Raw genomic sequence first — 22,451 nt, forward strand, 5'->3', positions numbered from 1 at the left:
CCCGGCGCGCGCGGGGCGGCGCGCGGCGGTGCGGCAGGAGGGCGCGCGGCGCGCGGACAATACCGGGGCGGTGGCGGCGGCTCGGCCCGGCTCGGCCTCGATCGGCTCGGCCCGGACCCGCTCGGCCCCGCCCGGCTCGGCTCGGCCCCGCCCCGCTCGGCCCCGCTCGGCTCGGCTCGGCCCCGGCTCGGCCCGGCGCGGCCCGGCCCGGCACCATGCTGGCGCTCTTCAACAAGCTGCTGGACTGGTTCCGGGCGCTGTTCTGGAAGGAGGAGATGGAGCTGACCCTGGTGGGGCTGCAGTACTCGGGCAAGACCACCTTCGTCAACGTGATCGCGGTGAGCGCCGCCTGCCCCTCCCCCCCCCCGCCCCCCCCCCCCCCGCCCGGCAGCGCCCCGGCACGGCCCCAGCGCGGCCCCGGGGCTCGGCTGTGCAACCACCCCCTGGGTTGCACCCCTGCTCCTTGCACCCCCCGTTGCACCCGCACTGCACCCCGCCTCGTTGCTGCCAAGTCTGGCACACCCCCCGTTGCACCCATCTTGCACCCCCGTCTTGCATTCCTCCTCATTGCACCCCAGTCCTGCACCCCCCCGGTTGCTTCCCGGAATTGCTCCGCCCTATTGCACCCCAGCCCGGAAATGCATTTGGGGGTCGGGGGGGGGGGGCAGGCTGTGGGGCGCGGTGCAGGGTCGCAGGCCCGGCAGCACCGGGAGGGCCCGGGCAAACCCCGGCGTTTGCTCCCCGCATCCCCGGTGCCGAGCGCGGCGGCTCGGGGGGCCGCAGCCGGAGCAGGCCCCGGGCAGGATCCGGCACCCGCCTTGCCCCTCCCGGCCGGGGCTCTGCTGCTGGGGAGCTGCCGGTTTCGGGGCAGCGGCCGGTCCCCGTGGGTGGGTGCCGCTGCCCAGGGTTGCCGGTGCTTGGGCCCCGGGAGCCGGGGGAAACTCCTGCCCCCGTCCCCGTCGCAGCGGGCGCTTTGTCATCGCCGGGCCCTGCCGCCGCTGAGGGATGTGCAGGTGGGGCCTCGGGAGGACGCGGCCAGGCGCGGTGCCGCGAGGGTTTTTTGCTCGGTGGCCGGTGTAGGCGGTTATTTGCCTTGCGACCTCCGTGCCTTCCTCGGCCAGCACCCACCGGCAGCTGCGTTTCGTGGGTGCTGGGGTGCTGCTGCGGCGGCACGAGCTCTGCACCCGAACGGGGCAGCAACACCCGCCTTGGAGACCCTTCAACCCCGGCCTCTCCCCCCGGCTGCGCCGCCGCGTCCACAGGGTCCCTGGATCCGACACCAGAGCAGGAGCTGCGGGCCCTGGATCCCAAAACCCAGGGTGTGGTTTCACCCATGGGGGTGCTCGGCGGAGTCCCCCTTCTTGGTTTTTGGGCTGTTCTCACCCTCTCCAGGTGCGATGCTGTGAGGTGGGAGCCACTGGCAGGCAGATCCTGAATGGGCAGGTTTGAGCTGACGCTCCGGGGGGTTTCAGGGAGGGAGTTGCATGCGGATCCTCTGGCTGTCCCGGTTCTCCTGTGGCCCCGCTTGTCTTTGCGTGTTGCTTCAGTCGGTGCCTCGGCTCCAAAGCAAAGCGAGTTACTTCTGTTCGCTCGGGGCACTGGAAGCTGCTGGGCTGTCAAAGGTGATTTTGCAGCTAATTTGGAGGCTTCGTTGCGCTGCAGCTGTGCTCCCCGGGAGGGTTTCCCTTGGTGCCGAGTGTTGCAGGGACAAAAACATCCTTCCTGAAGTGCCCCAGGGGCAGAGGGAGGATACCCTAAAATGCTTTTCACCCAGGAGATGATGGCGCTCCTTCTTTTGAGCTATTTTGCTGGCAGTCACCACTCAGTGCTCAGGTCTTGTGCTGGTTTACCCAGCAGACCCACGCCAGCCTTGGGGGATGGGGAGCTCAGTGGCTCTGGGACAGTGACCATGAGCACCAATCCTTTTATGGGGTGACTTCATCCCTGTCGTTTGCATGTTTAATGGCCCTTTTTGGCAGTCCCATGTTGGGGTGGGAGGTGGCGGTGCCACAGGTAGGCTAGTCCTGCTCTGGGCCTGCCATGCACTGCTAGCCTGTTAATAGCAACACAGGCTGCATTCAAAATGGAAAAGTAATTTAGCACCTTTTTAAATAACCAAATAAGCTTTAAAGGGTGATGGAGCTTTATCCCAAACCTGCTGGGCTGTTTCACCTGCACAGGGCTGGAAATCACTGGGGATGGTCCTCATCCTCTTGCAACAGCTGTTTTGCCAGCCCAGCTCCCCTTCCCGCACATGCTTCCTCCTCTCCCAGTCATGTCTGCAGCAGACGGGGCTCAGCATGGGCTTCAGTGGGGTTCCTGCTTCTGCAAGAAAACGCTTCATACCTGGCAATTTTGCTGTGTGCAAGACCCCACCTGCAAGACCTGTGCACCAAGACTCTTTCTGCTTAGCCAGTATTGCTGGTGTAGGCAAAAGTGACATCCAGGAATGAAGCAGCTCTCGAGGGAAGCTCTCTCTGCGGGGGCTGAAGCTGGCTTCATGGGCTGCTGGTGCATCAGGAGGTCTGCGGTGGGGTGTTTAACACCGTTGCAGGGCAGTCAGGCTCAGGGTGCTGAACAAGGAGCTCAGTCTCTGCTGCAGTTTTGCCTCTGTCTGTGAAGTTATTGGGGAAGTTCAGGTTTTGTGGCAGATGCACACAAAAAAGAGGCACTGACCTTCGAGAAAACATCCTGTAAATAAGGACTTGTTGGGAACAGCTAAATAACATGACACACAGAAAATCCCAACTCAACAGGAACTCTATGAGAAGTCTTTGAGCCGTCTGGCTCTAAGGTGATGTAATGGGAGCATTAGAAGGGGAAATAGCTGTGATTTGGGCTTTGGGGATGGGAAAAACCTGAACTGGAAAGTATCAGATTTTGGTGGTGTTGGAAAGATCTCCCAAGAAATCTCTGTGGGTGCAGGTGATGCTCCCCAGCCTGCAGAGCGATGCTGACACTGGGGCTGGAGCTGCTTTGGGGGGCTTGGCACCATCCTCGTCTTCCAAGATTTTTAGGTGCACCTGGCTGAAAAATGGAATCCGGTTATCTGGAAGGTTGGGTGGTTTTCTACAGCAGCCCAGAGCTGTGGCCATACTGGACAAGGGCTGTGCTGAAGGCAGCCACGACTCAGGGGATGACTCCTCCTGGGTGACCTGGCTGGGGTTTTTATTTTTTAGGGCTCATTTTTTCTTTCCCTGGCTGTTGGGAGCTGAAGCTTGAAGTCCTGCATGCAAGGAGGGGTGAAAGGCTGTAAAAAGCATCTAGTCTTGGTTTTAACCTGAACTTGGTGGGCTTTTACCTGCCTTTTCCCCAGTCTGGGGGTGATGAGGGTGAGACTTGAGGGCATCAGGAGCCCTCAACAGGTGCTGGGGCTCAAAACCCATCAGTGCAGGATGTGTTTAGAAAAAGAGTGTTTGCTGCTTTTGATTTAACATCACATGTCTTTCACCCGCGCTAGAGAGCCTTCCAAGGGAGGGGAGCTGCAGAGACTGGGTGCTGGGGTGTCGGACCTATGTGGTGCGGGGGCCTGGGGCAGCATCCTGCGCTTAAGCCCTGCTCAGAATGTGGTTTGAATCAATGCTGCAAGAGGAAACCACATCAACCTCGTATGTGGCATCAGGTAGGATGATGGATGCCGTGGCAGGTGGCCAGCTCTCTGACAGTGCTGCTGGTGGAGGCACATCCCGACGGCAGCTCGGAGGACCGCAGAGCTAAGCGCCTGCTCCCACCCATCCCTGGGGAGCCACTGTCCCCTTCTGCTGGCCAGCTGACCCATCTTGGCAGGATGCGCTTGGGTGCCTGAGCCTGGGAGGGAAGGCGGCATCTCCAGGTCCTGCGAGGTCTCCAAGGGTTGCTGGGGAGGTAGAGAAGAGAGATGCTGGTGGAGATGCTGAGGAAGAAGCAAGAAGACCTTGTTCTGATGCATTTTCACTGGTCTGTCTGGCACCTGCCTCTCCCAAGTAACTCTGGACATGCCCCTTCTGTGGGGTCTGGCAGGGCTAGGATGGGGTGGGAGGTGGACGTGGGTCCTTGTGCTGGCTGGTCATTCTGCTTCCAGATGCAGAGTCTGGGCTCTCGACAGCTGCCTCCTGAGTTTCATGATGCAGAAGGCAGTAGTTTTTTTGGCAGCGTTTCTTCATGTTTCTGGAAGAGGAGAAGGAGCTGGCTCAGGCACGGTCTTGCCTTGCTGCTGCAAGCTCTGTCAGCATGAGCCAAGAAAAAATGGACAGTGGGTTTTTTCCAGGATCATAGAATCCTAGGGTGGTTTGGGCTGGAAGGGACCTTTAAAGGTCATCTAGTCCAACCCCCCTGCAATGAGCAGGGACATCTTCAACTAGATCAGGTTCCTCAGAGCCCCGTCCAACCTGACCTTGAATGTTTCCAGGGATGGGGCATAGACCACCTTTCTGGGCAATCTGCTCCAATGTTTTATCACCCTCAGTGTAAAAAATTTCTTCCTTCTATCTAGTCTGAATCTACCCTCTTTTAGTTTAAAACCATTACCCCTTGTCCTATTGCTACAGGCCCTGCTAAAAAGTCTGTCCCCATCTTTCTTATAAGCCCCCTTTAAGTACTGAAAGGCTGCAGTAAGGTCTCCCCGGAGCCTTCTCTTCTCCAGGCTGAACAACCCCAACTCTCTCAGCCTTTCCTCACAGGAGAGGCGTTCCATCCCTCTGATCATTTTTGTGTGTTCCCTCTGGACCCGCTCCAACAGGTCCATGCCTTTCCTGTGCTGAGGACCCCAGAGCTGGGCGCAGTACTCCAGGTGGGGTCTCACCTGATCGGAGCAAAGGGGCAGAATCCCCTCCCTCGACTTGCTGGCCATGCTGCTTTTGATGCAGCCCAGGACTCGGTTGGCTTTCTGGGCTGCGAGCGCACATTGCCGGCTCATGTCCAGTTTTTCATCCACCAGTACCCCCAAGTCCTTCTCCGCAGGGCTGCTCTCAATCCCTTCATCCCCCAGCCTGTATTGATACTGGGGGTTGCCCCGACCCAAGGTGCAGGACCTTGCACTTGGCCTTGTTGAACCTCATGAGTTTCACAAAGGCCCACTTCTCAAGCTTGTCCAGGTCCCTCTGGATGGCATCCCGTCCCTCAGGTGTGTCAACTGCACCACTCAGCTTGGTGTCTTCTGCAAGTTTGCTGAGGGTGCGCTCAATCCCACTATGTCATTGATGAAGATATTAAACAGTACTGGTCCCCATATGGACACTGGTCCCGATACGGACAAGTGATACCTGAGTGTGAGTCGCTTTGTCTAGAGCAGAAACGTAAGCAGCTCTGAAGGGCTTGACCAGGGTCATCCAGGTGGGCAGCGGCACCATCTCCCTCCCGCTTGGCAAGAAACCCCAAACAAGCCCATCTGCTTGCCCTGAAGAGCAGCATATTGCAGAGCCATGAGCTGGCCCCCTCGGGTGCTCCAGGATCTGGCCCACGGCTAGATGTATGTCGCAGATGTGGATGTACCCAGCCCAACATCCTCGGCACCAGCCTCTGGCTTGCTGTGGTGCAGTTCAATCCAGAGATGCTCTGTGCAGCCCTCATGGGTAAAGCCACTTGGCTTGCTCCAAGCATCATCCCTGTGTATTGGGGGTAGCAGGGTCTTGCCTGCACTCTGGGCTTTGCCAGAAGAGCTGTGGCCGTGTTACTACCCAGCTTGGGACAAGGGTTTGCAGGACCTGCTGTGCACCATGAGGGTCTCTGGGGATGCTGGGAGAGGGACTGGGCCTGATGGGATACTCTGTGCTGTACTCAGGCTGCCTTAAAAAAACCTCCCCACCACCATGGCGTATCTCTGAGCCATTCCTGCTTCAGCTCGGAGACATGGTGGGGAACCCAAAGTACAGCAGGGCAGAAACACCTTGGCATTGCACAAGACTTCTGGGACATTTACAGGAACAAAAATGGGAAAATAGAGGGATAAGGGAATAAAAAGGGTCCATCGCGTGTCAACAAGTTGCTGGTCAGTACATTTGACTGGCTATGCCCTGTGCTCAACCAACACAGTCTGTCCTGTCTTATTAAACTGCGATTCTAACTATTTCCCCAGGTAAGGGTCTCTATCTTCTGCGTGCATGTGTGTGTTTGGGGGTCTGAGCACCAGCAACTGGTCTCCAAACCAGGGATCAGAGGCCACTTGTCCCTGGTGCAGGGGACACCCATGTTTGCGGCTCACTGGAGTGTCCCTGCCAGGGCTGCTGCTGGCATGGCTGAGAAGAGCGACTGCCCCATCCCGGGGGTGATGTGTGGTGGCATCAATCTGCACCCAGGTGATGGGTTTTGGGACTGCTGTGCCCCTGGCAGGGCTTTCCTGGGTGCATGCGTGTGCAGGTGCTGGGGTTGAGCCGGGTGTGGAAGCGTCTGCCCAGCCACGCATGTCCTGTGGCATGGGTGCCATCCACTGGGCAAGAACACTGGCACATCCTGAAAAACGCAAGCGTAGTCCTTGAATCCCCCCTCAGCATAACCCGAGGTCTGGACGTAGCAAAGACCTGCTAATTAAGGTGGTGTAATTTTTTTTTTTTTTTAATTAAAGAGTGCAAAGTTAAAGGGCAGCCCCAGAAGAATGTAAACATCAGTAAGGTTGCAAAGTTAAAGGGTAGCATGATCCTCAAGCAGCCTGAGTTGGAGATCTCTGGTCTGTCAAAGCAGGGCAGCCTTGAAGATTGATCCAGCTTTGAAGAGCCAAGGACTACCAGGCTGTTGTGAGCTCAGCGGGGGATTTATTTCTCTGCTGGTCCTTGTAGCAACTGCTGGTCTCTGCTCTGGTGCTCCTCGCCTGAGAGGTCCTGTATGGATGTATCACCATTTCGCTAACTCTTCAGCAATCAGCCTTTACCCCTGCGGCGAAGCCAGGTGCTGCTTGAGAAGATGTGGTGGGACTCCGTGTCCTCGTGCGCTTTGCAGAGGTCTGAGGGAGGAGCCAGTGCCTGAGGGCCTGGTGGGAATGGGCAGAGTCAGGACAGGTACAAGCTCAAAACTTGGCACCTGGGCTGATGGATCTGGTGGTGGGTGTTCGCTGCCTTAGAGGGATGAACAACACATGCATTGGAAGCCAATGGCTGTGCAGGCTTGGAGCCATGGACCGATGGGCAAGGAGCAACCTCCTGTATTTTCTCTGGCCTGATAACAAAAGTCCACCATTTACAGCCTCATCAGAGGTTTGTCCTTGTCCCCAGCTTTCTCCTCTGTTTCCCCAGGTTGCGCCCACTGCTTCTCATTTTTCTTGTTCTGGTTTTTTTTTTTCAATGGAAAAAACAAATGCAGTCCTCATTTCCTCTAAAAGTGGAAAATGTATCAACATTGGTCTAGCTCCAGGCTTTGTTACGCCTGCTTTTTAATTCTTGCCATTATGCAGATTTTCTCCTAGTTAAGTCTACTTCTCAGGAGCAGCAGCTTCAGCAGGTGAAGAGTTGGTTTCTATGGGCACTGCTTAAATATTTACTTTGGTCTCATCTTTACAGCCTTGGAGAAGGTAAAGGTTTCACTTAAATTCTGTTTTACCGGTGGCTGCCAGTTTTGCTGGCTGTGGCCATGGCGTTTCCCAGCCATAACACAGAGAGAGAGAGAGATCTCTCAGCTGACCCTCAGACCCCATGGTTGCTCTGGCAGTAGTCCTGGACTTCCTGGTCCCTTCAGCAGCCACCTTCTCCCATGGTCTCGCCCCTGGGGACACCCACCCTCTGGCTACATGGCCACTCCACCTGCTCAGTGATGGCTGCACACTCACCTGCACTCGCTCTGGTTGCTGCACCGGGGACAAGTGGCCTCTGACCCTGGTTTGGAGACCAGTTGCTGGTGCTTAGACCCCCAAACACACACATGCACGCAGAAGATAGAGACCCTTACCCGGGCAAATAGAATCGCAATTTGGTAAGAAGACAGGACAGACTGTGTTGGTTGAGCACAAGGCACGGCCAGACAAAAATACTGACCACCAACCTGTTGACCCTTTTTATCCCCTTATCCCTCTGTTTTCCCATGTGTGTTCCCACAGACATCCCAGAAGAAGTCTTGTGTGATGCCAGGGTGCTTCTCCCCTGCCGTACTTTGGGTTCCCCACTTGCCATTGTGTCTGTGGGTAGAGGAACCTGCTCTGGCTCTCCTGCCCTGGGAGTAGCGGGACCAGGGGTCTTTGGGTTTCATCCACCAGTTCTTGCCTCTCTGTGCTCTTTTGTGCGTATGCAGATGAGTTTTTTGTCACAGAACTTAATAATTACCTCTGCCAGGCCCATCTAGGAGATTCTCTGCAGCTTCCCCTTGATTAAACCCAGCTTAGGAGGCTGAGCACAAGATTTTGTCTTCACGAGGTGCCACGTGTGTCCTGGCCAGGCTGCAGACCTGTGGCACAGCTACCGGTAGTGCTGGGCCCTCAGGGACCGCAAGTGTCCTGGAAGGTGTAAGCACCCCCAGCCCTGCTGCTGGCTGCCCCTGCCTTGGCTGGGGTGTCACAGCTGTTTTGGGACACAGTGCTTGGGGGAGGAAGGGATGAGAAGGGAGAAGATCCAGCTGAGAGCAGGGCAATGGCTGGAGGTCTCCGAGAAGCCAGAGCAATGATTGAAGTGGGGACAACCTGAGCGTTGTAGTTCAGTAGAAGACCAGGGGAGACCGTGCAACCTCAGAAACAAGAGTTGGGCCAAGCTGCTCCAGTGCTAACTTTGTGTGAGCTGGGTTGGACAGTGGGGAGGAGGCAGATGGATGCTGGCAATGACAGAGCAGGGGCATGGAGACGTTACAGGTTGGGAATGGATTAAACACCATGTCTTCAAGGTTCCATTGCTGGGGCCATCCATCAGGCTGGGTAGCCAGAACCAAGGGTGCAGGTACCATGTAGCCTGCATGGGTCCATCATGTTTGGAGATGTGCACTGAATAGCAGACAGGCCGCTTCTGTTTCCTTTGAGAGGGTGATGCTAAGGGCATAGCTGCTAAGCTGCGACCTTCGCCTTGTCCCAAAGGATCTGGAGTCCTCTGAAGGCATTGCCTGCTGCCCCCGCATTGCAGGGTTGGCTTGGGATGTGCCATGCAGAGCAGCTCTGCTTCGGTCCTGTCTCATGTTGTTCCCCGAGCTTGCAGGAGGGACCTCCTTGGTGCCTTGCTTGGATCCAGAGGCTTTTGCCATTAGCTGCATTGCAGGGAGTGGGATGAATCTGTCCTGGAGAGCATAATCTTGCTTGGCTCCTGTGGGCTTACTGGCAGTGTCAGTCATGCCGGCATCACCTGGGCTTCAGGGTCAGCTGGTGTGTGGCCTGGCTGCCATCTGCAGGCTTGTCCCCCAATCCCATTTTTGCTCTCAAGATAGTGCCCTGGAGATAGGGCCCATGGGGTCAGGGAGGGCAGCACAGCCTGCTTCAGCTCTGGTAGCATCACCGGGAACAGGGCCAGGAGGGGTCTGTGGGTTTTCCACCATGCTGAAAGCCTGCGATTTTGAATTTCCAAGCTGAGGGGTGCTGCAGAGCCTGACCGTGTATGTTAATTGCCAGAGTTGGTGGTGAGACCATCTGCTTTGGAGTGGAGGGGGACTGGGGTGCCCATCTCTGTCCCGGAGCACCGTGCTTGCCCAGCTCGGGCTGCTGGCCTGCCTGCCACGGTGGGGTCTGGCCGGCATGGGTCCCTTCAGCGCAATCCCTCTGCACAGAGGTTTTGAAACCAAAGCATGCTGAGGATTTGGGGCAAAAGTCAGGATTGTCTCATTCTTGGACCCATGTGGCTCTTCTCCTTGCTGCCAGCCCTGGGGTAATTCCATCCCACCCGGCTCTTGGTGGCAGCCACCCTTCCCAGGTCTCTGGGTTCCCTGGGAGGGCTGTGCTGCACTCGGGGACAGCCCTGTCCCCTCCAGTGCCTTCTGCAAGGGGGACACAGAGCTCCATGCCATAGGTGTCCTGTGATGCTCAGAGGCTGAAAGAGCTGTAAGAGCCGCTGTCAAAGGGAAATGTTTTAAAGGCTTGGCTTGAGTTTGGCTTTTTCCTGTCTGAATAGCGTAGTCGGAGTCAAGCATTCATCTCTGGGGCTGTCATGGCTCGGCTTGGAGATGCAAGACATGCTGGGGAGCTGAGTGAGCCTGTGCAGTGGGGCTGGTGTTTTTTAACTGTTTCAGAGAAGAGCTCCTGGAAGAGCAGTGGCTTTGCAAGTCAAGCTCCCTGCTGCCAGGCGCTCCCACCCTGCACTGTGCACAAAGCCAGTCGGGGAGGCTGGACGGGGAGGTTACGGGTGAGAAATTAAACCCCCTGCGTTTCTCTCCAGATTGGAGTTGGACAGGGTTCAGCAGGGACTTGGTGCTGTGCCACGTGGCAGGAGATGCATGCAGGAGCGCGAGGCTGGGTGGTTTTCGGGATGGTCTAAGCGCAGGTGGGAGCCATCCAACCCGGGGTATGTTGGGCATCTGCCTCTGCCCTGTGGAGGACCATGTTCTGGTGGAGGCATGACTTTATATGACCAGGGGCCGGGCTTTCGGCGCTGCCATCTCTGGTCCCCGGGAGATGGCTTGTTTGAGAGCACCTGGGGATATGGGGCTGCAAAACAGCCAGCAGCCATTTATCAAGAGCAGGTCGCATCAAAGCGGTGTCATCCTGTGCTAAGATAGGGTGACAGCCGCCTGGCTGATGGTGAGGAGCAGGGCCTGGCCACCTCGGCTCTGCACGTTTCACCAGAGCTGGTGGGTGTGGTGTGAAGGCTGAGGTTGTTTCTTTGCGTGTGCCAGCGAGCTGAGGTCCTGGGTGCTGGCCAAGCAGGGGACAATGGCTGAAGTGGCAGGTAACGTGGTGTCCACATGCATGTGGCAGAGGATGGGGCTCAGAGTGAGCTGGAGGCACCACTTGCCCCCGCAAAAACTGGATCCTGGCCGCCTCTCCCAGTAACCCAGCTGGAAAGTGGTGGGGCTGGGCAGAAAGGTCATTTGTCTTCCAGCCAGGGCACCGAGGCAGGGTGGTTTGGCCAGGGTGCTGAGGGGACCCTGGCAAAACCAGCGATGAACTAGAGCCTGCAAAGACCTGATCCACCTGTTGTAGCCACAAAATCCATCTTGCCTGCAAGGATTTTTGTGCCTCCTGGAGGAATCCCATTCCCAAGCGATCGGTGCGGCCAGGCACGATCTCTGGGGTCAGTGCAGGTTCTGTGTCCATTGCATAACTAAAATTTGGGGGAAAAGATGTGTCCAGTGAAGCTTCCGCATGTCTGCAGCTGGGCTGGTCTCCACTCTCCTTGGCAGTGGAACTGTGGATGGCTGGACCCTGCAGGTAGCTGAAGATGTGCTGGAGGCATCAGCCTCTAGGGCAGTTGGAGTGAGAAGAGGGGACATCATGTTTCCACTGTTCAAATTTGCGTTCAGAGAGCAGCCGATGCAGGAGAAGCTGAGTGCATTGCAGTGCATTGAAGACACCTCTGCTGGTGTCAGGACAGCAGGGACCCACATGCAAGCCATCCTGGACCACAATGTGTTGCGTTCCCAGCCCAGCCTTATTTGGGCAGCGTGAGTGGTTTTGTGTTTTGCCCTTGGCCGTGGGCAGCCTGGAGGCAGGCGCCGTGGTGGGGGAAGGATTTGGGGCAGGGAGCAAGGCCATGCTTTGCTCATGGAGATGTGCTCACTTCCATCTCTTGCGGGGGAAAGCAGAGGTGACTCCTGGCTCCTGCAGCTCCTCCCTTCCTGGAAGAACTACCATCACATGTGAACCATGTCTGAGGTGGCTTTTGCACAGGCAGCAGTTCCCGTGATGTGGTCCGGGATCCCCAATGGAGGTGCCTGTGGCTTCCAAGAGCTCTTCAGCAATTGCTTTCCACGTCTTCCGATCAAAACCCGACAATTCCTTAAAACCTGGTCCATAAAGCCAAATTGTGTGTTGAACCTCAGTCCACAGGAGACATCTCCCGTGTCAGCCGGTGGTAGAGGGAAGAGCCTGCTTCCCCTCCTCTCCCCCATGACCTTCCCCACCAGTCCCTGGCATGGTTTCTGGGTGCACTGTGGCTTGGAGACCCCTTGGCTGCTGGGCTTTGCTGATGAACGCAAAAGGGAAATGAAAAAGGGAAGTGGCACATATTGCAGAACCGTTAGAAGAGGTCAGGAAAACCCTGGGGACTCGCTGACGTGGTGGGTCTGGAGGAGCCGTTGGCTCAATCAGACACAAAATTCTGCTTATCAGAAAATGGCATAAATTGCCTTCCTTTTTTGAGGTTTGTGTTAACTGAATGAAAACCCAGAAAAGTCCCAGAGAAACCGAGATTTTAAGCCAGTAAAGAGCTGCTGGGATAAGTTCAGCCATGGTTGGTGGTTCCTGCAGGTTTCTGGCACTGATGGCCAAAAGCCCCAGCACCGTGTTATCCTCGTTATCAAACCCTCTTCCCTGTCTGCTTCCCTGGCATCCCGCAGCAGGGCCTTCCACAAGGATGCATTTAAAAAGCAAAGAAGATAAACCTGTTTTGAGTCCCAGTGAGGCTGCCTGCCAGGCGGGAGGCTGCTGAAGGCAGAGGGTGAAGGGTTGTGGCAGCTCCTGCCCCAGGGATGCCACATCACTGCTGGGGCTGCCCAGAACATCCCCCTGTGCTGCTCAGCCTGGGACTGCCTTGCAGTGTTGGGATTTGAGCAGCAAACTGGAAGGTGGGGTGGGCTTTAACAGACTAGTGCCATCCTGTCCCTCCGGTGCGGTGCTGGGCATGTGGGCTGGCGAGCCGGCATCTCACCATGGCGGCAGAGGGACAGTTTCTGCTTACTGCTCCAACAAGACAAACCTAGTTTCACAGCGGCACTGGGATGCTGCAAATCCGCGGTGATTTCATGCTTCTCCTGCCTGACGCAGCTCGGAGCTGTGCTGCTGGAGAAAATGTGTCAGCAGCTCCTGGGGAGGGGGAGAAGGGACCCTCTGCGTCGCCCCGTGTCACCCAGCACGAGCACCTGGCTCTCATGCGCGGGCAGGGTGCAGGGGCTGGAGGACCCGTGCAGGCAGGCTGCAGGCAGGCAGCAGGCTTGCAGGAAAGCAGAAGTCAGTCTGGTTTGGGCTGGGCCGTAAAAGATCCAAAGCAGGAAACGTGCTAGAACCCCCAGGACTCATGGCCGAAAAGGAGCCGATGCAGGAGGTGGCTCCCCTGGGCGGGACGCCTGGCTGCACCCCGTGGAGGTCCTTGCGGGGCTGCCAATGGGATCTGCAGGAGATGTTTGGGCCTGGCATGGCTGACCTGAGGTCACTGCGGCAGGCAAAGGGCTCAGCTTTCTCCTGCAAAGGGCTTGGGAATCCTGCCTGGAAACGGATGGGCTGGGCAAGCCTCCACCACCCCACCGAGGTGGCAGCATGTCTGGGGCTGGGGGTGGCAGCTCGCTGCGGGGCTGGGGGCTTCACCGGGGCACCCAGGGCGCCCTGCATCCCATGCAGCAGCAGCATTATTTCCGTCCTGCAGGCATTTTTTCTCCTTGGCTCTAATTTTGCTTCTGGCGTGCACCAGGAGGAGGGTCGTGCCGTGCCTGCTGCAGGGCTGGCAGAGCATTTGGGGTTATTTCTAGGCAGGCTGTCAGCCTCGCTGCCCTGCTCAGGGCAGACTGGTGGGATTTCCATGCCTCCTAACTCTGTTTCACCTTGTTCCTTACAGTCAGGACAGTTCAACGAAGACATGATCCCGACGGTGGGCTTTAACATGAGGAAGATCACCAAGGGGAATGTTACCATAAAGGTAAGGTGCAGATGTTATCACTAGTGGGGGATTGGTGGGTCTTCTGCTGGAGGTTGAAGGATGCCAGCAACCCCAGCTGCAGTTGAGAAGATCTGCCCTGTTAGGCTCCTGCAAGTACCCACCAGAGGAGATGGTGGGAAGGGATGTAGGAGATCCAGACCTCTTCAGTAAGAGCCAGTCTGGGCTGCAAAGCTGGATGTTTTCTTATACCTCTGGCTTGCTGGTGGGGACTTTTGGAAGTGGTCACCTTGCTGAGGGTGGGAGCACCAGGTCATGGCTTGCAGTAGTGGTCTCTGCCTCAAGAGCAAAGGGAGAGGAGTTTTCTACCCTTTCTGGATCTTTCAAGGACCCCAGGTTGGGCTGGGAAATAACAGTGGGAAGGGCTTGAAAAGCTGATTGGGGATCTCTGCCTGCTGCAGAAATCTTTCCAAGAACGTGCTGAGTGTTTTTGAAATGGCAAATGCATCAGTGAAAGGCCAGGAGGTGAGATGAGCATGGGGAGGAGTGCCTCAGCTTGGGCCAGGGAGTCCCTCCATGCCAGCAGAGGCACATCACAGGAAGTGTTCAACACCCTCCAGCTGCCCTTCCTGAGATGTCTCCTTTCTTTATCGAGTCAGGAGCCTCCTCGTTAGGTTTGAGCCAAAGGCGAGGGGATGGATGTGGGTTTGGTGCATGCCTGGTGCTCTGGCTGGGTGGCCATGTGGGGAAGGGTCACAGGCAGGATGCTGGGATAATGGGTGGGACGGTGGGATAATGGGCAGGATGATGGGGTAATGCCGCCTTGTCCCTGTCACAGCTCTGGGACATCGGTGGCCAGCCACGGTTTCGCAGCATGTGGGAGCGGTACTGCCGTGGAGTGAGTGCCATTGTGTGAGTATCCCTGGGATCCGAGAGCCCTGTCACCCACGCACCGATGCTGAGCCCCACCAGTGGGTGGAGGCATGGTCCCATCGCCCCACCCAAGGGTGCTGGGCAGGGCTGAGCCGGGGCTGCAGTGCCTTCACTGCCAGAGCCAGACACCTGTGTCAGGAGTTGAGATGCTTCCTCCTGGGACTGGTGCCCCTGGGCTTTAAGCACAGGGCTGCCAAGTCCCCACCAGGCGTGGCAGACCCTTCCCTTCCAGCATCACTCGGCCTGGCTCTGTTCCTCGGATCTTGCTCTTGCTGGCTCCCGTGCTTTCCCTGCACTGCCTGTTCATTGCAGGGGCTGAGCAAAGGCTATCGGTGTGGCTCAGCCCTTTCCAAGAGGCTGGTTTTAAGGGTGGCCACCAGCAGCATGTTTCCAGGTCATGGTGTTTATGTGCTGCCGGATGAATCTTGTACTGAGAGAAGGAGTCTCTGTGCAATACCTGCTGCTGAGTGTCCCTGCATGTCCCCTGCTTGCAAATGTTGCAGTAAGTGCAGTCCCAGGGAGTTCAGGCTGGGGTTGAGCTTGGCATGATGCTCATGGGAAGCAGGCTCCCTGCTCCTAAGGACAAATATTTACCCTGGGAGACCACATTGGGGTTACTTAAACCCAGTCAGAAAATCAGATTTATGTGATCTTCACCAATTGACCATGCTCTGGGATTTTGGAGGGCTGGGTTTCTGTACCGCCCTTCCCAACTGTAGGTCTGGCAGGTGAGGCGGAGTGAGGGACTGCTTGTCCTGCTTGTTGGGACAGCAGTGTCTGGTCCTGTCCTTGCTGATTTTCACCACGTTGGGACATGTCCTTGAGACTTTTTATAACAGTGAGCTTTGCTGGAAATGACAAAATCCCATTTTTTTCACTCCTTTTACTGCCTTCTTCCATAATTTCATAATTTTTCCAAAGTGGCCCATCTGGTTGAGAGGAAACAAAAGGACCTGTGGCCATCCAGGTCACGCTTCAGTCTGCCTTCCTCACCTTGAGCTGCGTTGCGTCCCTTCTCTCTTGCCTTCAGCCCTCCCACCCTGTCCAGCATGCCAAACGCTTGTGGCAGTGCCTGGGTGGTGATTTTCCCTCTCAGTACAGCCATACACATTTTCCTGTGTTCAGCGCTTCAGTAGCTAGAGGCTCTTCCTATTTTTAATAAACCCCACAAGACCTGATGAAGCTTGATGGTGTTTCTCACTTCTCTCCCAGCTTCTTGATCTTTAAAATAAAGGCTGCTTTGATCAGTTCCTCTCCCCAGTTTTGGCTTCACTTATGTCCTTTGCAGGATGGGTGTCGGCCTGTAAGAGCTAAATCCTTCCCTAAATCTCCCCTGTCTGCTCAGAGCAAGCATTGCTGACTGCTGGTTTCACGTGCGCTTTGCTCCATGCCCCATGCCCAAGATTGCTCCCGTCAAGAGGACAAGCAGGTCCTTCCCCCTGCCAGGATCTCGGGTCGATGTCTTCTCTTCTCCATCAGCAGCTCCTCTTGTCTTCCCCACTTGTTGTCCTGTATTCTGGGTCTCCATAAGGAGCTGCCATGTGCCGATGAACCTCGCTTGAGCTTTGGGGACAACATGTGTCTTGCAGCTTCTTCTGCCCAGGCAGCACCTGGGCTTCCCTTGCCCACCGTGTCCCTGCTGTCAACGGGGTGGACCCCTGCAGGGACAGGGACAGGGAGGTTCCCCACTCCCCCAGGAAACACGAGGGGCTCTCAGCCCCACAGCCTTCCTTGGAAAGAGGGGTCCTGGGGGAAGGATCTTGTTATCCATCGCCTCCACTCAGTGGCCCAGGAGCCAGTGGAAGTGGTGTAGCTGCCATGTGAGCAAGGTTTGGTGGTGGCACGGACCTCAGCACAGCAGCGGGGTGTGGGGACCTCGGCGCCTGCACTCAGGGGTGTCCCTTCCCTTGCAGGTACATGGTGGATGCTGCCGACCAGGAGAAGATAGAGGCCTCCAAGAATGAACTGCACAACCTGCTCGACAAGCCGCAGCTCCAGGGCATCCCGGTGAGCTGTTGCCTGGATAGGTCCCCCACCAGTTGCTCACGGTCCCCAGGCTGGTGGCTGCTAGGGTTTGCAGTGAGGGATTTGCATTTTGCAGAGAAGATTCAGGGAGGGGATCCCTCTCCTCTCCTTGGTGGGGTCCGCTTCCCTGCTGCACTCCTGCGGGCCCTGGGGCAATGACGCTTTCTAGCCCAGGGGTGGGCCAACCGACAGGGAAGGGAGCTTTAGAAGAGACCAGAACCGTACCCCCCCCAATGTGTGAGATCTGTCTTTTTGCATGAATTTGCACCTAATTTATGGTAGGACATTAAGGTCTCATCTCCTAGCAGAGCGGCTGCTGGGCTGTGACATTTGCAGGAGGTGGGCTGTGGCAGCAGAGCGGGGCACACTGCACGTGCCAGGATGGGATGCTTATGGAGCATCCAACATCGGCATCCCTTGAAAAGAGCTAATTGAGGATCCTGCCACAGATCCCAAACGTTCACTGCCAACTAAATTAAGCTCCCGACATAACACACTGCATTTGCAGACCTTCCGAGTGCTCTTTTTTGAGAACAAGTGTCCAATTTAAATTGGGGTATGCTGTATTACTGTGCTGCTGCAGAGGCCCGAGCTCACCCTGGGAAGGCGGCCGCAGCCTCAGTGATGTTCTTGTCAGATGACAGTCGCGTGGCGTGCTCCAGACGAATGAACAAGTCCTGCTGGGTGATTATTTTCCCTGCATAGTCTGAGGATGCCTTTGTGGATGTGAAAAGCCTTGAAGTAAGGAGAGATCAGTGGATGGTGCAAACAGCCATTGCTTTTTTGGGCTGGCTGCCTGCAGAGACCAGGTTCTACACAGCATCTGTGTCTCGCTCCTTCCCGATAATGTCGGTTTTAGCCATTTCACTTGATTTTTTGCTCAAAGACAGCAAGAGGCTCCTGGGAGAACGTCCTAGATGGCACAAGAGGTGCTGGTGCCCTTCAGGGAGGATGTGCTGTGGGGCCAGCTTCTCACTGGGACTAGAGAGTACACAGGAGATGCTGTGTACGGGCTAATTAAGACTGTTAATTGAAGTGCTCTGCCTTCTGATTGCCCGCTGAAGGGGTTTTCTCTGTCCAGGCACACCACAGTAAAGTGGCCAAGGCTGTCTTGCATCTCAAGCAGGGTCCACTTCTGGGTGGCAGAAGCAGGTTGCTGCCTGGTCTGGTGGCCAGGAGCTTCAAGTGTCCCCTTTCCTGCCCTGCAGGTCCTAGTCCTGGGGAACAAGCGAGACCTGCCCGGTGCCTTGGATGAGAAGGAGCTCATTGAGAAGATGTAAGTGTGCCGGTGGCCCAGGCGGCCGTGGTGGGGCTGTGACACAGTGTGACCCCCCCTGTTCCTGCCGTGTCCCCACCAGCATGGTCACCCCGCCATGCTCTGATGGTACTCCTTCCCCAGCCGGGGTGGCACTGCGGTGCCTGGGGTGGGCTGGCAGAGACGGGTGGCTTGGGGACATTCCGAGGCAGCAGCCGACGGAGGTCACATCTCAGCGCTTGTGGGGACGGGGAGGAGCTGGGAGCCACGGCCACCAGTGCCAGGACTGGTCCTGCGTGCCACACGGTGGCGTTGGGGCCCGGCCCGGCACCGTGCTTGGCGGTGGAGCTGGGCTCCCGCGTGGGTGCTGCTCCCGTCACCCTCTCACAACTCTGCCCCACTGCCTGATGCAGGCTCTGCGCCCCCGGCAGCCCTCGGTGCTTGGAGGTCAGATCCTGCTCCAGTGTATGACACCGTCCACGTACCTCTCCCTTATTTTGCCACCCTTTGCCGTGCCAGCAACGTGGCCTTGCAGCCGTTGTTGCCTCTTGCCCACCTCCACGCTGCCGGCGCCGATCCCCTCCCCTGCAGCTGGGGGACTGGGACACTGCGCTGACTTGCAGCATCTCTGCTCCCCCCCGGCCACCCCTCGGAGATCTCCCCTGTCCCATGGGCACCTATGCAGCTCCCGTGCTGCCAGCCTGTGCCACTCACAAACCCTCCCTGCCCCATCTCGCCACAGGGCTGTGCAACTAAGGTTTAGAGAGGGAAGTTGTGTGATTTTGTAGCCAGGCTTTCTGTGGGGTCCCTCCTACCCCATGGCATATGCCCCACAGACTGCACCTGGCCATCAGTCATGGGCGTGGTGTGCTGGTGTCCTCGCCCAACCCACATGCAGGTAGGTCCCTGGGAGCCTGGGGAGACATTGCCCCTGCAAAGTATCCTATGTCCGAGCCGAGGTCCAAAGGGACCCTTCAAAAGGCTGCCTAGAGGTGTCTCCCATCACCACCGATGCGCGGCCATGGGAGTCTGCAGCCAGAACTTGCTCCTCTCCCACAGGAACCTCTCTGCCATCCAGGACCGAGAGATTTGTTGCTACTCCATCTCCTGCAAAGAAAAGGACAACATCGGTGAGTACCGGCAGCTCCGGTGCAGGGCTCGGGGCGCAGCGGTGGTGGGGCAGCCTGCGCCCACGGGAGCAGCATGCCCAGGCTGTTTGCCCAAGAACAGGAGGGGGTGACAGCTGAAGGGAGAGCCTGTAAGTCTCCCCTTGCCTTCACAGACATCACCCTACAGTGGCTTATCCAGCACTCAAAGTCTAGGAGAAGCTGAGATCCTGCGGACTGCAGCTCAGATTGGGAAGATGCCATTGTACAAGCCCATGCCCCTTCTCTCTCCTGCTCTGTCCCTCCAGCTCTCTCTCTAGATGGGTATTTTTAGGGGACCCCAGACTCCGCTTGCATTGAGGTGGAGCCCTTGTTTTTATTGTAAAGAAAATGTCCTACTGCCCTCCTCTCCTCTTCTCTCCTCTCTCTGTCTCTTCCTCCCATTTTGGCACTGTTCTGTTGTTGTCTGTGTATACAGTATATATATATATGTATATATATTTTAATTTTTTAATTTAAGCGATGGCGCTGTTACTAAACTGGGCCCTGTGAGCGGTAGGAAGGCTGTGGGCTCCCCGAGGCTGGCCAAGGGTCAGCGCTGGGAGGAAGATGAGGGTGGTAGCAGAAGGCAGCCCCTTGGGGATGGGGCTGTGCCAGGCTGCGGGCAGGTCCCCTGGGGCTCCCTTGTCCCTTCCCCAGGTGTCCTGCTTGTACCCCCAGGCAGAGAGCATCCTGGGGGTGTCAGGAGCATGCCCACCTTGCCCTCCCTTAGGCTTTGGCTCCATGGGCAGGGTTTGGGGGGGAGGGGATGCCATCCCCTGGGCTCCTTGCCCCTCCAGGTGACAGGGATTAGTCACGATCCACCACGATCCATCCCCGCTACATTGCCTCTGGCTGCTGTGCCACTGCCCCAACCCCTGCTCGCTGCCCTGGGCCGCTCGTCCCCCTGCCCCACATCCCCCCCCCCGGCCCCGTGCCTGGGCCAAATCCTGCCCTGCTGCCCAGTCCTGCTGCTCTGCTGTGCTGGGGTGGTGGGCGATCTGAGGGGCCGGTGCCAGTGCAGGGGCAGGGCCAGCAATGCCAGCAGACCCCACGGGGAGTGGGGGGGGGCTGGCTCCTGCCTCCTCCCTGCCCCAGCTGCCCCCGGAGGTGGCTCAGCCCCGCGTAGCCTCTTGGGGCGGCTGCACTGGCTCCCCACGTGCCAAAAGGGCATTGCCTGCACCCGGCTGGGGGCTGCTGGCTCTGCCCCGGCCGAGGACATCACGTGGGGACACCAGGGACGGGGGGGACACATGAAGACACCTGGAGACATGCAGGGGACTGTGAGGGTCCCTGTGTGCCCACAGCACTGCCCGCTGGAGCGAGGGGAGTGCTCCAGGTGCCCTGCTCCCCATGCCTTCCTCCCCACGCCATCCCCCAGCTCTGCTGCACTGGCTGGGGGGGACGCGGGTGCAGTGGGGCAGGGGGGGCATGGCTGGGTCCTTGTCTGCAGGTGGGGAGATGGTGAGAGGAAATTTTGGGGGAGTCAGGAAGGCTGTGCCCATTTATGCCATGTAATGAGTTGTTGGGTCTCTGCAGGCACAGCCTGGGGGCCTGGCCAGGTTGCTTGGGGCCAGTCTAGTGGGGACTTAGCTGGGCTGGGGGGGACGTGCTGGCATCGGGAGGGTGGGTGTGTAATGGAGTCAGGTCAGCAGCACAGCAGGGAGGCAGCTGCCTGTCCCCAGCTCAGGGCTGTTGGAGAGGGTGGTGGTGGCCCAGGGGTGGGGGGCTGCAGGGCCCCTCTCCCAGCCCCTTCCCCTGCTCCGCTCCAGGGCAGTGAGGCCAGGGGTTTCTCTTCTGTTCTTGTTTTTGCAGAATTGCACAAAGAGAGGTTTCCTTTTTCTTTTTTTTCTTTTTTTTTTAATTTAATGAATTGTAAAGTGTTGTCACCCCCCCCTCCCCCCCCCCCCCTTTTTTTTTTAAGAGATATTTTGGCTCAGATTTGACCTCTGTTGGGAAATGATTCTTGTAACTGTACAATTTTTTTGCCTCCTAATAATAATAAATTAACAATTTTGCGTTGGGGGTGTGGTTGCAGTCACATTACTTCCTCGCCGTCGCTGCCACCCATCCCTCCTTGGTGCTGTGCCCATGCCTCAGAGCGTAAAGCGGGGGTCCCTGTCCCCCAGGCAGCACCGGACACCCACGTGGTCATGCTCACCCAAGAGGTGCCAAAGCCAACTCTGATGGCTCCGAATGCCTTGTTTCTTTGGCCTGGGTGCGAAGATGAGCTCAGAGACCTCTGGCTGTGGCCATCGCTGCTGCCGGACCTTCCTCTGCCCCCACATTGAGCCCCACAACTGCCACAGGGCTCTGTCAATGCTGGGTTTGGAGCGGGGTTGCTGCAGGGCTCCTGCTCCTCTCCCGGCCCCCTTGCCCACACCAGCCCCTTCCTGGGGCATGGGGCCATTGCTGGCAGGGGCACCCCTGCCCCGTGTCCTCTGGGGGCTGGCCCCCTGCACTGACCCTCCCCAGGGCTGTGCTTTGTGCCTTATGGCAGCCTGCCTGGGTACCCGGGCACTGGGGCTGGCACCAGGGCTGGGGTTCAGCCCAGCCCATGGGGTGCTCTGCCTGCTATGGGGCCATGTGCTGCCCGCAGCCCATGCTGATGGTGCTGCCTGCAATGGTGCTGCCTGTGCCCTCCCTGCCCCCCGCCCGGCTCTCCTCCTCCCCACGCATCCAGCCCCGCGGGGCCACAGCAACAAGCCCGGCTTTGTTCGCCCTTGGCTGGGGCTCAGGACGGAGCAGCACGGACGAAGCGCATGAGAGCTGTCCCCCGCTCCCTTCCTCCCACTGCCACCGAACCCCCACAGGGACCTCGCTCGCCCTGTGGGGATGCAAGGGGCTGAGGGCATGGTGGGCAGCCTGGGCTCTGCTCCCCCGCTTCCATCCCTGTGCCAGGATGAGACCCCTTTTCTCCCCAGCTGCTCCCCAACTGTGGGGCCCAGCACTGGTCGGGGGGGAGGAAAGGGAAAACCCAGTTTTGTGCTCTTGGAAGAAAACTGGGGCTTTTGTTTCCCTGGAAACGGGGCTGTGAAAGCAAAGCCCGGTGGGTGTCATGCCGCACAAAGCCCACAGTGAGCCCCTTGCATTCACCCGGCCGTAGCAACCGTCTCCCTCGCCCCGGCATTTCATGGGCTGGGGCGGGTGCCAGCGGCAGGACAAGGAGCTTTAACAGCTCCAGTGGACGGGGCCGGCGTGGCCAGCCTGTCCTCAGCCCGATCCCACCGCCACGGCTGCTCCCCGAAGCCCCCCCCTGGTTGCAGGAGCCTTGGTCGGGGTGTGGATGTGGGGCTTGGAAACCCTGATGCCCTGAAACCATCATGCTGGGATGATTTTGTCCCCGCAATGGGCAGGTGGATGAAGGCCAGGAGGCCTGCACAGGGCTGTCTGGGTGAGATGTGCTCACCCCATCAGCTCCCCAAGGGGTGGTAGTCCCACATGGCCCCCCCAGCACTGGACAGCAGCACCGTGCAGCAG

The 22,451-nt window shown here is 57.9% G+C and overlaps 3 protein-coding genes across 3 annotated transcripts in view; all 3 read left to right on the top strand.

Annotated features, from left to right (window-relative positions):
• The window catches only part of PTPN7 (protein tyrosine phosphatase non-receptor type 7), a 30,550-nt gene extending 16,926 nt beyond the window's left edge, over positions 1-13,624 (top strand). The window contains exon 10 of the mRNA XM_041119781.1: positions 13,575-13,624. Coding sequence (XP_040975715.1) covers positions 13,575-13,599 — 25 coding nt within the window. The 3' untranslated portion in view covers positions 13,600-13,624. The remainder of the gene's footprint in view (positions 1-13,574) is intronic.
• ARL8A (ADP ribosylation factor like GTPase 8A) lies at positions 47-20,994 on the top strand. Its single transcript, XM_030000320.1, has 7 exons — positions 47-338; positions 13,575-13,655; positions 14,452-14,525; positions 16,460-16,553; positions 17,780-17,847; positions 18,886-18,956; positions 19,109-20,994. The coding sequence occupies exons 1-7, from the start codon at positions 216-218 to the stop codon at positions 19,156-19,158; spliced, it is 561 nt and encodes a 186-aa protein (XP_029856180.1). The 5' UTR covers positions 47-215; the 3' UTR covers positions 19,159-20,994.
• On the top strand, positions 19,682-20,994 carry LOC115335098. The gene is made up of 2 exons (XM_030000319.2): positions 19,682-20,665; positions 20,696-20,994. Exons 1-2 carry the CDS (start codon positions 19,682-19,684, stop codon positions 20,915-20,917), a joined length of 1,206 nt encoding a protein of 401 aa, XP_029856179.1. The 3' UTR covers positions 20,918-20,994.
• Positions 20,995-22,451: the final 1,457 nt, after the last annotated feature.

The sequence above is a fragment of the Aquila chrysaetos genome, chromosome 24 (genome assembly GCF_900496995.4).
Source record: "Aquila chrysaetos chrysaetos chromosome 24, bAquChr1.4, whole genome shotgun sequence".
Taxonomy (NCBI): domain Eukaryota; kingdom Metazoa; phylum Chordata; class Aves; order Accipitriformes; family Accipitridae; genus Aquila; species Aquila chrysaetos.

What these genes read in the sequence shown, in the direction of transcription:
- ARL8A (XM_030000320.1), top strand. Translation starts at nt 216, where the DNA reads ATGCTGGCGCTCTTCAACAAGCTGCTGGACTGGTTCCGGGCGCTGTTC. An exon ending in CCTTCGTCAACGTGATCGCG is followed by an intron (nt 339 to 13,574) that starts GTGAGCGCCGCC and finishes TGTTCCTTACAG; the next exon opens with TCAGGACAGTTCAACGAAGA. An exon ending in CGCAGCTCCAGGGCATCCCG is followed by an intron (nt 16,554 to 17,779) that starts GTGAGCTGTTGC and finishes CCTGCCCTGCAG; the next exon opens with GTCCTAGTCCTGGGGAACAA.
- LOC115335098 (XM_030000319.2), top strand. Translation starts at nt 19,682, where the DNA reads ATGCCCACCTTGCCCTCCCTTAGGCTTTGGCTCCATGGGCAGGGTTTG. An exon ending in CCTGTCCCCAGCTCAGGGCT is followed by an intron (nt 20,666 to 20,695) that starts GTTGGAGAGGGT and finishes GGCCCAGGGGTG; the next exon opens with GGGGGCTGCAGGGCCCCTCT.